This window comes from Physeter macrocephalus, chromosome 16, assembly GCF_002837175.3.
Source record: "Physeter macrocephalus isolate SW-GA chromosome 16, ASM283717v5, whole genome shotgun sequence".
Taxonomy (NCBI): domain Eukaryota; kingdom Metazoa; phylum Chordata; class Mammalia; order Artiodactyla; family Physeteridae; genus Physeter; species Physeter macrocephalus.
In genome coordinates this window covers 43,478,738-43,493,871 of record NC_041229.1, presented here as the reverse complement: position 1 = coordinate 43,493,871, position 15,134 = coordinate 43,478,738, and the positions used below count along the sequence as shown (strand labels likewise).

The 15,134-nt window shown below is 37.8% G+C and overlaps 1 protein-coding gene across 1 annotated transcript in view; it reads left to right on the top strand.

Annotated features, from left to right (window-relative positions):
• The window catches only part of NAALAD2 (N-acetylated alpha-linked acidic dipeptidase 2), a 50,624-nt gene extending 39,493 nt beyond the window's left edge, over positions 1-11,131 (top strand). The window contains exons 17-19 of the mRNA XM_007120796.4: positions 772-853; positions 2,287-2,379; positions 9,398-11,131. Coding sequence (XP_007120858.2) covers positions 772-853; positions 2,287-2,379; positions 9,398-9,587 — 365 coding nt within the window. The 3' untranslated portion in view covers positions 9,588-11,131. The remainder of the gene's footprint in view (positions 1-771; positions 854-2,286; positions 2,380-9,397) is intronic.
• The last annotated feature ends 4,003 nt before the right edge of the window (positions 11,132-15,134 follow it).

Genomic DNA, 15,134 nt, shown 5'->3' with positions numbered 1-15,134 from the left:
GGTGACTGTCACTTAGTGCTCATAATGTTAGCTATTATTACTGTTTTATTGCAACCATTTTCTTTTATTATTCTGGGAGTACATATTCTTAGTATATATCAAAGTTATCAAATACGTACTGAGTGTCTACTGTGAACCAAGTGCTGTGTTATTTCCTGGGAGATATAAGGAAGATTAAGAAATAGTCATTGTCCTCAAAGAGCTTAAATTCTCATGGGGAAGGAGAAGACAAAATGCAGGGGATAAGCTATTAAAGGGGTGCACAGAGAGTACTATAGGGGTGCTGAGAATGAATAGCGGGTGGTCAGTAAAGGCTTTGGAATATAATTACATAAGAATTAGTAACCTTCAGGAAGTTACGACGAGCAGCAGGCACTAAGATCTAGAAACTGAAGCAAAGAAAATTTAGAAAATTGTGCTTAGATCTATATGAATAGTTGTCCCAATAAGTAAGTATTGAATGAATAAATAAATGAATGCTGGGTTTCTGATAAATTGAGTTAAAAATACTTTTTATGTCCTAAACTCTTGAAATTTGTTATTTCCTTAAGAACCAATTTTGCCATTTTCAATTTTATACATTATTTCTTTGTTACAATATTTTCTAATAATTTCCATGGATCTGAAAGAAGAGTTAGTAGAAAAATAGTTTCAGCATCTATTCAGTCACAGCAATCTGGAATGGGGGGGGTGGGTTGGAAAATGAACCTTTGAAATATGAAGCACTCATGCTTACTAATTTCCCTTCTACTTTTCTATTTTTTAAAAAAGATTCCTTATTTTCTGCTGTGAAAAACTTCTCAAAGTCCGCTTCAGATTTTCATAGAAGACTTTCACAAGTTGATCTGAATAAGTAAGTTTCAAATGTAAAGCTCCCTACTGTTTTGAAAAGCAATCTGGTTACTGGAATGAACTGGGTACACTTATAGAAGCATTCAACTCTGAATCATTGCTACTCAAATTATGGTCTGCCAGCCAGTAGCATAAACATCACCTGGGAGCTTGTTAGAAAGGCAGAATATCAGACCCCATCCAAGACTTGCTTTATTAGAATTCTGCACTTTAACAAGACTCTCCAGGTAGTTTGTATTCACATTAAAGTTTGAGGGGCATAGCTGTTGAATGATAGACTAAAAACTCATCCCATGGCAAGGGCCAAGGAGACATGTCTTTAGAAGTTTGCATAATAAGAATTCTGACTATTTCTGGTAATTCATAATTCTATGGGTTTAAGTGCATTTGTAGCATATTTTACTATAGTCACAATATTCCTGTGAACGGTGTAGAAATTCTTTCTTTACTAATACTTTTTTTTGCGTTTCATTTAACCTCATGCCATTGTTAGGTTGAAAAATAATTTAAAAGTTATACTCAAAGCATTATTTAACAAGCATCATTTGTTCCACCTTACAGTCCATGTCACATTTCTTAATTTTTTTTCAGATTTATCAGAATAAGCTTTCCCACCTCCCATCCGGGCAGAAAGCTGTATCAGTCATTGTGAGGGGCCTCTCTCTCCCTGGGGTTGTAGGACAGCCTAGGGAACTTTTGCAGCACCCCAAAAGAGAGTTGGTAGATTCCAAGTGTGGAAGGGACTCCCTGCCCACTAGGAGCAGCTGTCTCCCTCCTTGCAGACTCCTGCAACTTCCCTTCATGCTGTCTTGTTTAGCCTTTACTCTGCTCCTTTCTTCCACAGTAGAATTAACTGGTTTATCAAGAACAACTTGGTAGTCCACCCTGTCTACCTTTGCAGGAGGCCTGGCTCTCCTCCTACAAAGAATTAAAAATGTCTTTCACTTTTTCTGGTCTGTGATCTTGAAAAACAAAACAAACCATTTCCCAATCAGTCTCTCTGCTTATTATAAATAATAGAAAGATGCCCCTGCTGTTATATGTAGCTTACCATATGAGCCTTACTGTGTGTATTATATGCATTTTCTTTAAAAATTCTATGAGTTTAGGGCTTCCCTGGTGGCGCAGTGGTTGAGAGTCCGCCTGCCGATGCGGGGGACACGGGTTCGTGCCCCGGTCTGGGAAGATCCCACATGCCGCGGAGCGGCTGGGCCCGTGACCCATGGCCGCTGAGCCTGCGCGTCCGGAGCCTGTGCTCCGCAACGGGAGAGGCCACAACAGTGAGAGGCCCGCGTACCGCAAAAAAAAAAAAAAAAAAAAAAAAAAAATTCTATGAGTTTAGAAGGTTATTTCCTCATGCCTTATCCTTATTTAATATTTTAAAATGTGGTTGCATGGTAAGGGTTTTAATTATTCTTATTCTTATTCTCAAAGCCCCACTGCAGTGAGAATTATGAATGACCAACTGATGTTCCTGGAAAGGGCATTCATCGATCCCCTTGGTTTACCAGGGAGGCCATTCTATAGGTAAGAAGGCAACAGCTGTTCCACTAAAGGACACCAAATATGTCACTGTGACCAAAACCATCATACCCAAGGTCTGCTTCAAACTCCTGCTATCAGACAAGTGGAAAGTGGATGTGTATACTGAAGGAAATATGGGTGAGATTATGCATAACAGTATAATTTGTACTATCAGAAAAGTTAATTTCATATTGTGTATTGCTTTGCTGCAGATGTAAATGGCAGATGATAGTTGAAAAAGAACTCTTTTAACAAAATCGAAAAGACATAGAATCTTAAAGGGGATTTGAGAGCTCATGTAGTTCAATTTTCTACATGAATCTTTTCTGTAGGATCTCAGAAAAGTAGTTATCCAGCCACTGTTTGAATCTTCCAGTGAATGGAAGCTTACTACCATATGAGGAAGTTCGTTCTGTAGAAAGTTTTCTTCATAAAAATATATTTCCCTGTAATTTTCTCCCTCTGACCCTGTTCTGCTCTCCAAAGTCAAAAAGAATTAGTCTAGATCTATTTCCATATAACATTTCAGGTTTTTGAAGATGGATGCCATAGTTTCCCCTAAAGAAATATCGTTGTTTTTGTTATCTCTATCTCAGGTTTTCTTTCAGTATCTTGGCTGCTTTTGGATAGCCTCCAGTTTTTTGAGGTATATTTTAAGCCATGGTTTCTTGGTAAAAATTAGAAAGGTCCTAGCATTTAGAGTCAGAAAATCGGTGTTCTAGTTCACTTGCACATGTGTGATTTAGAGCAAGTCATATCTAGGGTTTGCTCATCTGAATTAGGATGGTGATAATTGCTATTTTACAAGGCTGTTTATCATCAAATGACATATACAAAAGATATTTCTATGTTACCTTTCTTATAAATATTAGTAATAATTTAACTGATTACAAGCCCAGGCATTTAGAGCCCAGCTCTGCCAAATACTAAGTGTGACCTGGGAAAATTTACTTCTCTAAGACTCAGGTTCCTCCGCTGTAGATGGAGATTACAGTGCTTTTACCCCATAGGTTTGTAGATTTAAGGCATGCAGAAGATTTAGCTCAGAGAGGAGTATACTCAGTAAATGGCTGCTATTTTTATAATAGCTTACAAAATGTAAAGATAAATGTTTATCAATACAAATGAAATAGCAGCCATCAGTTAAGTATTTACATAAACCAAATCAAAGGTTGAAAGCTAATCTACATGTTAATCCTCTCTTGCCTATCATTAGTCCATCTTTATATATTTATTTATTTTTAAGGTTTTTTAAAAAAATTATTTTTTTTGGATGCATTGGGTCTTAGTTGCGGCACGCGGGATCTTTTGTTGCAGCGCACTGGCTCTTTGTTGCAGTGCGTCGGCTTCTCTCTACTTGTGGCGCGTGGGATCCAGAGCTCACAGGCTCAGTAGTTGAGGCGTGGGCTTAGTTGCCCCGCGGCATGTGGGATCTTAGTTCCCCGACCAGGGATCCAACTGGCGTCTCCTGCATTGGAAGATGGATTCTTAACCACTGGACCACCAGGGAAGTCCTTATTTTTTAATTTATATGATTTATAAGCAAAACATCTCTTTTTCAAATTCAGGCTCTATACAATTATATAGAATAAAAAGGAACAGTGCTAACACCCAGACGTTTCTATTATTTCCTTCAGGGAAAATCAGTGATGAGATTGATGTTAAATTTTGAGTGCAGTTATGTACACATGTATAGTTATTTATTTATTATTCATTTCTGTTTACATAAATGGGACCATATATCACTTTGCAACTGCTTTTGGTAAAAATTTATCTTAGAGATCTATGTCAATATATATAACTTTATTTATTTTTTACTTATTTATTCCTTTGGCTGTGTCAGGTCTTTGTTGCTGCACGCGGGCTTTTCTCTAGTTGCAGCGAGCGGGGGCTACTCTTTGTTGTGGTGCGTGGGTTTGTTGTGGAGCACAGGCTCTAGGTGTGCCGGCTTCAGTAGCTGTGGCTCACAGGTTCCGTAGTCGTGGCTCACGGGCTCTAGAGCGTGGGCTCAGTAGTTGTGGTGCATGGGCTTAGTTGCTCCGTGGCATGTGGGATCTTCCCAGACCAGGGCTCAAACCTGTGTCCCCTGCATTGGCAGGCAGATTCTTAACCACTGTGCCAGCAGGGAAGCCCAGTATATATAATTTTAGCTCTTCTCATCTGCTGCATAGTGTTCCACTGTATGGCTTTCATGTGTAATTTTTTAGTCCTTATTGAGTTTTTACTTAGATTTTGCCCCCCAATTATTTAGTATTATGAAAAGTACTGCTATAAAATGTCCCTGAGCCCTACTTGAACATTTGTTTTAATATCTCTATAATCAGTACCTGAGATTTCAGGGTCAAAGGGTAAACACACTTTTTGGAACTATTAATTGAACATGAAGACTATATTCTAAAGCCAGGGAGTGGTGGTTCAAGATGACAATGTAGGAAGATACTGAACTCACCTCTCCCAGACATACCAAATCTACAGCTACAGATGGGACAGTTTCTTCTGAAAAAGACCTGACGATTAGCCGAGCAACTCCTTCACATCAGGCAAAGGAGAAAAAGGCCATGTGGATGTGGGTAGGTGAGGCTGAGGTCCAATCTTGCCACAAAGCCCACTCCTGGGGCAGCAGCCCACAGCAAAGGGCTTGTACCCAAATCAGCCACCTCAACTTTTAGGACCTGTGCCTGAGAGGTAAGCCTCCCAAATATCTGGCTTTGAGAACCAACAAAGCTGCTGCATCCCTGAGACCAAAGGGATGTACAGAACTGAGAAACTGCTCAGGCTGAAAGGACTCGCTGGAACTCATCTGCCACAGGGCCCAGCACAGAAGCAGCCCTTAAAAGCACCGAGATATTATGTGAAAGAGATTCATTTGCTGATCTTAAAGCGCTGGCTGGAGGGGCAGGGGCCTGTTGGGATACTCTCCAAGATGGGGGCCGGTGGGTGCCGATTTCCGGTCTTCCTCTGCCTTGCTAAAGCTCGTGGGCACTGTCTCTCCTTCCCTCCTCTTCCCTGAAGGTGATGATCTTCATGCATTCCCTCTGCTGAGCTCCAGAGCACCAGTATCTCTGGAGGGGAGCTTTTATTTGCAGCTGGTACTCTGCCTTTTGCATCTGGTGTCCTGGTTTTTGTAGCTGTCGCCAGGAGACACTCCTTGATTGCTTGGCTCAGGGTAGGGGGTGGGAGGGCTTGCATTCCTGCATCCCATGAGGCTGTAACAACTGGAGAGACAGTTCTTGGCAGACTACCATCCCCAAGGTACGAGCAGACTGAAAACACCCCCAGTCTTTCTGAGAAAGAGGCTCATTTGCTTGTCTTGGAGCTTTGGCCTGAGGAGAGGGCTTTTGTTGCAGCGCACTTCTAAAAGCCTACGGAGTGCTCTCGGGGAATGGAGGCTGGTGGAAGCAGTCTTTCTTTGCGCTCTCCCTCTGCCTCACTCCAGCTTGATCTTATCTCTCAGAAGGCAGCTTATACTCTTTTCTGGCACCCTGATTTTTGAAGCTGCTGCTGGGGATACCTCTACATTGCCTGGCTCTGGTGACCAGAGGGGATTATGCTTGCGGGTGTCATAGGAATAGATATTAAACAGCTACCACTGTCAGGCACAGCAAGAGAGAGGCAGCAGAACCAAGGGCTGTCTTCCAGGGAAAGAAGCCTATAAGCTTATAACCACAGCTGCAGGCCGAGAGGCAGGATTCTGATTAAACACATTACCCATCTAAGGGCTGACTGTAAACTGTACCAGAGACCTAGGAGGGAGGTGCTGTCTTCATGCTCTCCCTTTGCCACGCTCCAGAGAACAAGCATCTCTCAGGGGAACTCTTACACGTTTGATGCCTCGGCTTTTGTGGCTGCTGCCCAGGGGATACCCCTTCATCCCCTGCCTCTGGTGGCCAGGTGGGATTGCTTTCCTGGGTCCCACAGGGTTACAACGATCTGAGAGTCAGTGCTTGGGAGGCTGCCACCTTCAGGTCACTGCATAGATAGCAGGCGGAAACACCCCCCCCCACCTTTCCATAGAAGAGGCCTATTTGCCTGTCCTGGAGCTTCAGCCTGAGGGGCAGCCTTCACGCTTGGCACACATCTAGAGGCCTGTGGAGCTCCTCTCAGGGAACACGGGCCGGGGAACGCCATCTTTACGTTCTCCCTCTGCTTTGCTACAGCTTGCTAGTATATACCAGAAAGGAGCTTATACACTTGTCTGGAGCCCCGAGTTTTGACTGCTACCCAGGGGACACCTTCATATGACCTGGCTCTAGTGGCCACCAGACCTACTCTTGTGTTCCACAGAATGGTATATATTTGCATACTTTAAAAACTGCTGCCTGAGGGCCTGGCTTCCAATCATCCTGAATCCAAGTGCTGACTGAGATATTCCCCTTTGGTACACTGACAGGTCTTGGCACGCACTATCAGCTATTGGGAGCTATTAAAAATAGGTGGTTTGGAGAATCACAGAGGTGTGAGAGACAACCAAGAGCTAGGGAAATGTTGAACAATAAGGTTTATCACATGAGGCTACTCCATCAAGACTGTTGGTTTCTATGCATTAGATGAAACAGCTGCCTCTTCCAGAGAGTCAAGCAAAATGAGGAAACACGGGAATATGTTACAAAGAAAAAAAGGCAAAACCTCAGGAAAAAAACTTATTTAAACAAATATAAGTAATCTACCTGATAAAGTGTTCAAAGTAGTGGTCATAAAAGATGCTACTGAATGTGAGAGAAGAATGGATGAACACAGTGAAAACTTTGAGAAACTTGTAGAAAATATAAGAAAGTACCAAATAGAAGTCATGGTGTTAAAGAAAGAATACAATAACTGAACTGAAAAATACACTAGAATGGTTCACTAGCAGACTAGAAGAAGCAGAAGAATCAGTGACCTGGAACACAGGTAGTGGAACTTACACAAACAGAGCAACAAAAAGCAAAAAGGATTTTTTAAAGTGATGACAGCTTAAGGGACCTCTGGGACAACATCAAGTGAAACAACATTTATGTTATAGAGGTCCCAAAAGAAAAGAGAAGAGGGCTGAAGACTTCCCCAACATGGGGAAGGAAACAGACACCCAGATCCAGGAAGCTGAAACAATTCCAAATAAGATGAACCAAAAGATACCATCTAAGACAAATTATAATTAAAATGGCAAGGAAGGTAGAAATAAGGAGAGAATCTTAAAAGCAGCAAGAGAAAAACAACTTATGAACAAGAGAATCCTCTTGAGACCATTAGCAGATATTCCAGCAGAAATTTTTCAGGCCAGAAGGGAGTGGCATGATGTATTCAAAGTGCTGAAAGAAGAAAATTCCCAACCAAAGTGAATAAAAACCATATAATCATCTCAATAGAGAAAAAAACATTTGGCAAAATTCAACATCCACTTACGATAAAAAGTCTCAACAGGACTTCCCTGGTGGTCCAGTGGTTAAGACTCTGTGCTTCTACTGCAGGGGGCATGGGTTCAATCCCTGGTCGGGGAACTAAGATCCCACATGACGCAGAGCAAATTTTAAAAACAAGTCTCAACAAACTGGATACAGAGGCAGTGTATCTCAACATAACATAGGCCATATATGACAGACCCACAGCTGCCATCATGCTCAATGGTGAAAAACCCAAAACATTTCCTTTAAGATCAGGAACAAGACAAGTATGCCTACTCTCACCACTTTTATTCAACATAGTACTGGAAGTCCTAGCCACAGCAATTAGGACAAGTATATCAAAGACAACCAAACCAGGAAGAAGTAAAACTGTCACTACTGCAGATGACATGGTACTATATGTAGAAAATCCTAAAGATTCCACAAAAAAACTATTTGAATAAATGAATTCAGTAAAGCTGTAGGACACATAATCAATATATAGGGACCTATGGCATTTCTACACACTAATGATCAGAAAGAAATTAGGAAAACACCCCATTTACAATTTCATCAGGTTGATTTGACTGCTGTATCAATAATATTGTACTATACTCTCCCTTTACAATTCTCCAGAAGACGGCATGTATAGTAAGGAATACCTATGACCTGCATCTCTAATCTCAGCTTATATATGTCAGAATATTAATGTTTATAAACAGTTTAGCACATATACCTGTTTTAATAAGAAAGATCCATTTGAGGCCATACTAAAATTTAAAAGCCAAGAGCAATAAATCCTGATGTACTTTGGGAAATCTAAATGATTACATTATAAATTTCTCTTTGATCATTAATATAGTGACTTTACATAGAGTTCCATATTGTGTCCTACAGTAGATTTACAGCTTGAAGCAGCTCTAGGATTTGACTGTTGGGCCTAATTCCTGATAAGAGTGTTTAATAAAATATGTACGTTTGTGGAAGGCAGAATTCCACACACTGGGGAGAGAAGTAACTTGATCTCTTGAGCTACTTATGAGATGAAGTAGGAAATCGACTGCAAACTTTCCTTCTAGATCAAAAAAGTGTGTCTTTGTGGGCAACCCATAAATAGCCATTTTACCTTTGTGGAATGGGCTTTATTATTCTTACCACTTGTGATATTTTTGTAATACAAGCTTCTTTAATTATTGCTTTTTAATGTCTGAAGAGTACTGGGAACAACTGTCATTCTTGTTGAATCTCTAAAAAAGGCAATATAGCGGTAATTATTTTTTTAATCTCTTATAAAACATATCCATAAATTATCCATGCTTCATGGATGTCAGTTTGTGGATGTCTAGGCAGTTAGACGACTAATGCCCATAACTTACAGGAAAGAATCTACTTACTTCCAACTGCATGGGTTGGCAACATATGATTCACGAGATGTGTCTTATCAACTCCTTTCTTTGCTTAAAATTATACCATTAACTAAGTATCTCAAACCAATTATATATGTTCTTATTTTGGAGTAACAAAAGTAAATACCAGGAGGAGACACATAATACTTAGTAAGATATGGTCTAACAAAGCAGAATGAATAAAGAAAAAGCATATGAAATGTAATATATGTATACGCTTCAGTTCAACCTGTCCTCTTTGTTTTTTTCTACTAGGCACATCATCTTTGCTCCAAGCAGCCACAACAAATATGCTGGCGAATCATTTCCTGGCATCTTTGATGCTATATTTGATATTGAAAATAAAGCAGATCCTCGTTCAGCCTGGAAAGAAGTAAAGAAACACATTTCAATTGCAGCCTTTACAATTCAAGCAGCAGCAGGGACTCTGAAAGAGTTGTTATAGTAAGGTCTCAGCCAACTGGCTGCCATTAAAAATCTGAGGATCTGAAAGAGTTGTTAATAGTAAGGTCTCAGCTGACTAGCTGCCATTAAAAGTCTGAGGATAAAATTCGTCTCTCTTTCTGATAACACATAAAGCCAGAGCATGCTAAAATCTTGCTTTTCATGTCATGTTTTGACGTTAGACTTCCACCTTGTTCATCTGCAAAGAGATTTTTGGCTCTTTGAAAATTCATAACTTCATCATCAAAGTGCTAATCCAATAAAACAAACCAAAAAACCTCTAGTCATATGGAGAAAGAGATAAAGTAAGTGAAAATTCCCTAAAATAAAATATGGCAAGGAACTTGAACTCTTCAGACATTGGTGGCCAGAAAGTAAAACAGTACAACCACTTCAGAAAACAGTCTGGCACTTTCTTATAAAGTTAAATATATACTTATAACTCTAAAATTCTACTTCTAGGTATTTACTAAGGAAAAGCAAAAACATGATCACCAAAAGACTGTTGCATGTTCATCGCAGCTTAATGTGCAAATAATGCAAATGCCCATCAATAAATGAATGGATAAATTGTGGTATATTCACAATGGAATACTACTCAGCAATAAAAACGAAATAACTGCCAATACATGTAATATTATTGACAGACATTGTTGAAGGAAAGAAGCCAGACACAAAAGAATGCCTAGTATGAGATTCAATTTATATGAAGAAGCAAAACTAATCTATGGTATTAGGAATTAGATCAGTGATTACTTGGGTCAAGTAAGGGGCAGGCAGGGAGGAAATCTGCTACAAAAAGGAAAGTTTCTGGGATGATGGGAGTTTTCTGTATCATGATCTGGATGATGGTTACACAGGAATATACAGTTGTCAAACTTCATCAAACAGTAAACTTAAAATGTGTAACAATGATACCTTATAAATAAGTTTGATTACCAAGAAAAAAATGTCTGGCAAGGAGACTGGAATAGCACACCTTCTCTTGTGAAACCATCATGGAGTATAAATGGTAAGGAAAAGTGAGTAATAGCTATACTTTTGATAACTTCAACTCTACTGAATAATATATATCTGATAGGTGAAAATAGTTGACCCTTGAACAACATGGGAGTTAGGGGTGCTGACCCTCTGTGCAGTTGAAAATCCATGTGTAACTTGACAGTTGGCCTCTCCGTATCCTTGCTTCTGCGTGCATGGATTCAGCAACCATGGATCATGTAGTGCTGTAGTACGTATTTAGTGGAAAAAAATCTGTGGATAAATGGACCTATGCAGTTGAAACCTGTGTTGTTCACAGCTCTACTGTAGTTGCCACAAATCTTCATACTCTGACTCCTACTGAACAGAAGTACATCAGCATGTGCAAACTTTCATGCAGAGCCTAATGATTCAGAATTGTGGGTAATCTGAGATGAAAGCTTCAAAAAGCTTGGTTGTTTAATTACTTTGCCAAAAAGAGTTGAGAATCAAAATTAAATGAGCCCTCATAGGCAGGCACACTAACTACAATAAGAGGCTTTAAAGGGCAATAAAAGATATTACTCATGAAGTATAAATAAATTTATAAAGCATATTAAATTAAACTTCTGTGAAAAGTTTGTTTTAGCAAATCTATGAATTTAATTTTCTACCATACTATATTACCTTAACAAAAGACTTTATTTTAGGATAGAGGAGTAACTGTATTTTAACTTTTGACTTAAAGCATTGTCTTGTAGAGACAATACTGGGTTTTCTACTGTCTCAACTGGGTAAATCACTACATAATTTTGGGCATCAGTTTCTTCAAGAGTAAGGATTGTTAAGGTTCTATCTAACTCTATTATATCATTTCTAAAGGGGACAAAATACAAAAATTTATAAATCTCTTTTATATTTTTCCTACTGGCAGCTTTCCAGAAGATATTTATTGCTAAAACAGCATGTATGGTTAGAAATATGGGTTTAGAGAAAAATAGTAGCCTTTTCAACTTATTGTTTACTTTAATTGGTAAGTTATTTTGTTTTTATCATCTTTAATCAACAATTGATCATTTGAACAGAACAATGATTATGTGGTATGCACTGTAATAAACTCAGGATGTTAGAGAATATGTACTACCACATGTTCAACACACAGAACGTGTGTTTGAACTACTTTTTTAGTCTTTTTCCCGTAGGATTATTTTATCTCTAAGATGTTTACGCTTGGTAACCACAGAGCAAAAATCTATAGTCATGAAACATGAAAAAAAGGGAGACTGAGCAAATCACCGTGGAAAATCACCACTTTACAAAGGTAGATAGAAACAGAGGGAAAAGCAAAGAAAGGAGATACAAAACAACCAGAAGACAAACGATAAGATGGCAGTAGTAAGTCCTTACATATCAGTAATCACTCTAAATAGAAAAAATTCAATTCACTAATCAAAGGCACAGAGTGGCTGGATGGATTAAAAAGACCTGACTATATAATTTCAGCTCTAGAGATACACATAAGCTCAGGGTGAAGATGTGAGTGGATGAGGATATTCCATGCAACTGGAAACCAAAAGAAAGCAGGTATAGCCAGACAAAACAGACTTAATGCCAAAAATGATGAGACAAAAGGTCATTATATAATGATAAAAAGGTCAATATATCCAGAAGATACAACAATCATAAATATATATACACCCAACATTGGCACACTGAAATATATTAAGCAAATTCTAATAGATCAAAAGGGAGAGATAGACAATAATGCAATTATAGTAGAGGATTTCAATATCCCACTGCCAGCAATGACCACTGATCATTCATCCAGACAAAAAATCAACAAGAAATGTTGGAATTTAACCATACTGTATAACAAATGACCTTAACAGACATATCCAAAAGTAGCAAAATATACATACTTCTCAAGTGCACACAGAACATTATCTAGTATAAATCATGATATGAGAAGAAATGAAAACAACACATCTCAACAAATAATAATATGGAAATCACACCAACTATCTTTTCAGATAACAATCTATGAAACTAGAAATCAACAATAAGAGAAAAGCTGGAAAATCTACAAATATGTGGAAAGTAAATAAGACACTCCTAAACAATGAGTCAGAGGGGAAAAAAAGAAATTAAAAAATTATCTCAAAACAAATGAAAATGGAAATACAACCAATCAAATCTTATGGGATGAAGGAAAAGCAGTTCTGAGAGGAAAGTTTATAGCAATAAATTCATATATTGAGAAATTTAGAAACATCTCAAAAAAAAAAAATCCCCCTAACTTTTACACCTCAAGGAACTAGAAAAAGAAAGCAGGAGGATCAAAGTGGAAATACATGAAAAGAGACCAGGGAGGAGAAAAAAGAATTAACAAAATTAAAGCTGGCTCTTCAAAAGATAAACAAAATTGACAAACCTTTAACCAGACTAAGAAAAAAAGAGAGAAGACTCAAAATTAGAAATGAAAAAGAAGAACAGAGATACAAATACTACAGAAATACAGAAGACCATATAAGACGATTATGAACAATTATATGCCAATGAGATAACCTAGAAGAAATGCATAAACTTCTATAAACACAAACTACCAAGACTGAATCAGGACAAACAGAAATTCTGAACAGACCATTAATGAGCAAAGAGATTGAATCAGTAATCAAAAACCACCCAACACAGAAAACCTCAGGACCAGATGGCTTCATTGGCAAATTCTACCAAACATTCAAAAGAGAATTAACAACAGTCCTTCTCAAACTCTTGCAAAAACCTGAGGAGGAAATACTTCCAAAGTCATTTTACGAGGCCAGTATTACCCTGATTCTGAAGCCAGATAAGGACACTTTAAGAAAACAATAGACTAATATCCCTGATGAATGTATCGGCAAATTTTTCAACAAAATCTTAGCAAATTGAATTTAAGAACACACAAAAAGGGTTATACATCATGACCAAATGGGATTTATCCCTTTGATGCAAAGATGGTTCAACATGTAAATCAATAAATGTAATATATCACATTAATGAAAGATAAAAATTACATGATCATCTCAGTTGATGTAGAAAAGCATTTGATAAAATACAACATCCTTTCATGATTAAAAAACGCTAGGCAGACTGGGTATAGAGGAACATACCACAACATAATAAAGGCCACATGTAACAAACCTACAGTTAATATGATACTCAATGGATAAAAACTGAAAGCTATTCCTCTAAGATCAGGAACAAGACAAGGATGCCCACTTTCACCATTCTTATTCAATACAGTACTGAAGTACTAAATTGCTCAATATAGAGCAATTGGGCAAGACAAACAAAAGGCATCCAAATAGAGGATGAAAAACTAAGTGTTGATATTTGCAGATGCTACAATTTCATATATAGAAGATCCCAAAGACTCAACCAAAAAAAACCCAAAAAACTGTTGGAACTAATTAATGATTTCAGTAAAATTGCAGGATACAAAAATCAATATACAGAAATCAGTTACATTTCTATACGCTAAGAATGAAACGTCTGAAAAGGAAATAAAGAAAACGATCCCAATCACAATAGCATCAAAAATAATAAAATACTTAGGAATAAGTTTAACCAAGGAAGTGAAAGATTATTGCTGAAAGAAACTGAAAACAAAAGTAATAAATGGAAAGACAGCCTGTGTTTATGGATTGGAATAAGTAATATTGTCAAAATGTCCATACTATCCAAAGCCATCTATAGATTCAACACAATTCCCATCAAAACACCAATGGCATTCTTCACAGTAGAAAACAACCCTCAAATCTGTACGGACCCACAAAAGACCTCAAATAGCAAAAGCAATTCTGAGGAAAAAGAACCAAGCTGGTGGTATCATACTTCCTGATTTCAAACTATATTATAAAGCTATAGTAGTAAAAATGTATTATAATAAACAATATAACCATACACCTAAAGGAGGCAGAAAAAGAAAAAAACCCAAAGTTAGTAGAAGGAAATAAATCATAAATATAAGAACAGAAATAAGTAAAATAGAAACTAAAAATAGAAAAGATCAATGAAGCTAAGAGCTGGTTTTTAGAAAAGATAAGCAAAACTGATAAACCTTTAGCCAGACTCATCAAGAAAGAAAAAAGAGGGCCAAATCAATAAAATCAGACATGAAAGTTATAAGAGACACCAAGGAAATACAAAGGATCATAAGAGACTACAATGAACAGCTATACGCCCATAAAATGGACAATCTAGAAGAAAATGGAAGATTCCTAGAAATGTATGATCTCCCATGATTGAACCAGGAAGAAACAGAAAATATGAACAGACCAATTACCAGCAATGAAAGTGGAACAGTAATAAAAACTATCAGAAAACAAAAGTCGAAACCAGAAGGCTTCACAGGTGAATGCTACCAAACATTTAGAGAATAGTTAACACCTATTCTTCTCAAACTGTACTAAAAACTGCAGAGGAACATTTGTGAACTCATTCTACAAGGCCAGCATCATCCTGATAACAAAAACAGACACCACAATAAAAGAAAATTACAGGCCAATATCACTGATAAACATAGATGCAAAAATCCTCAACAAAATAT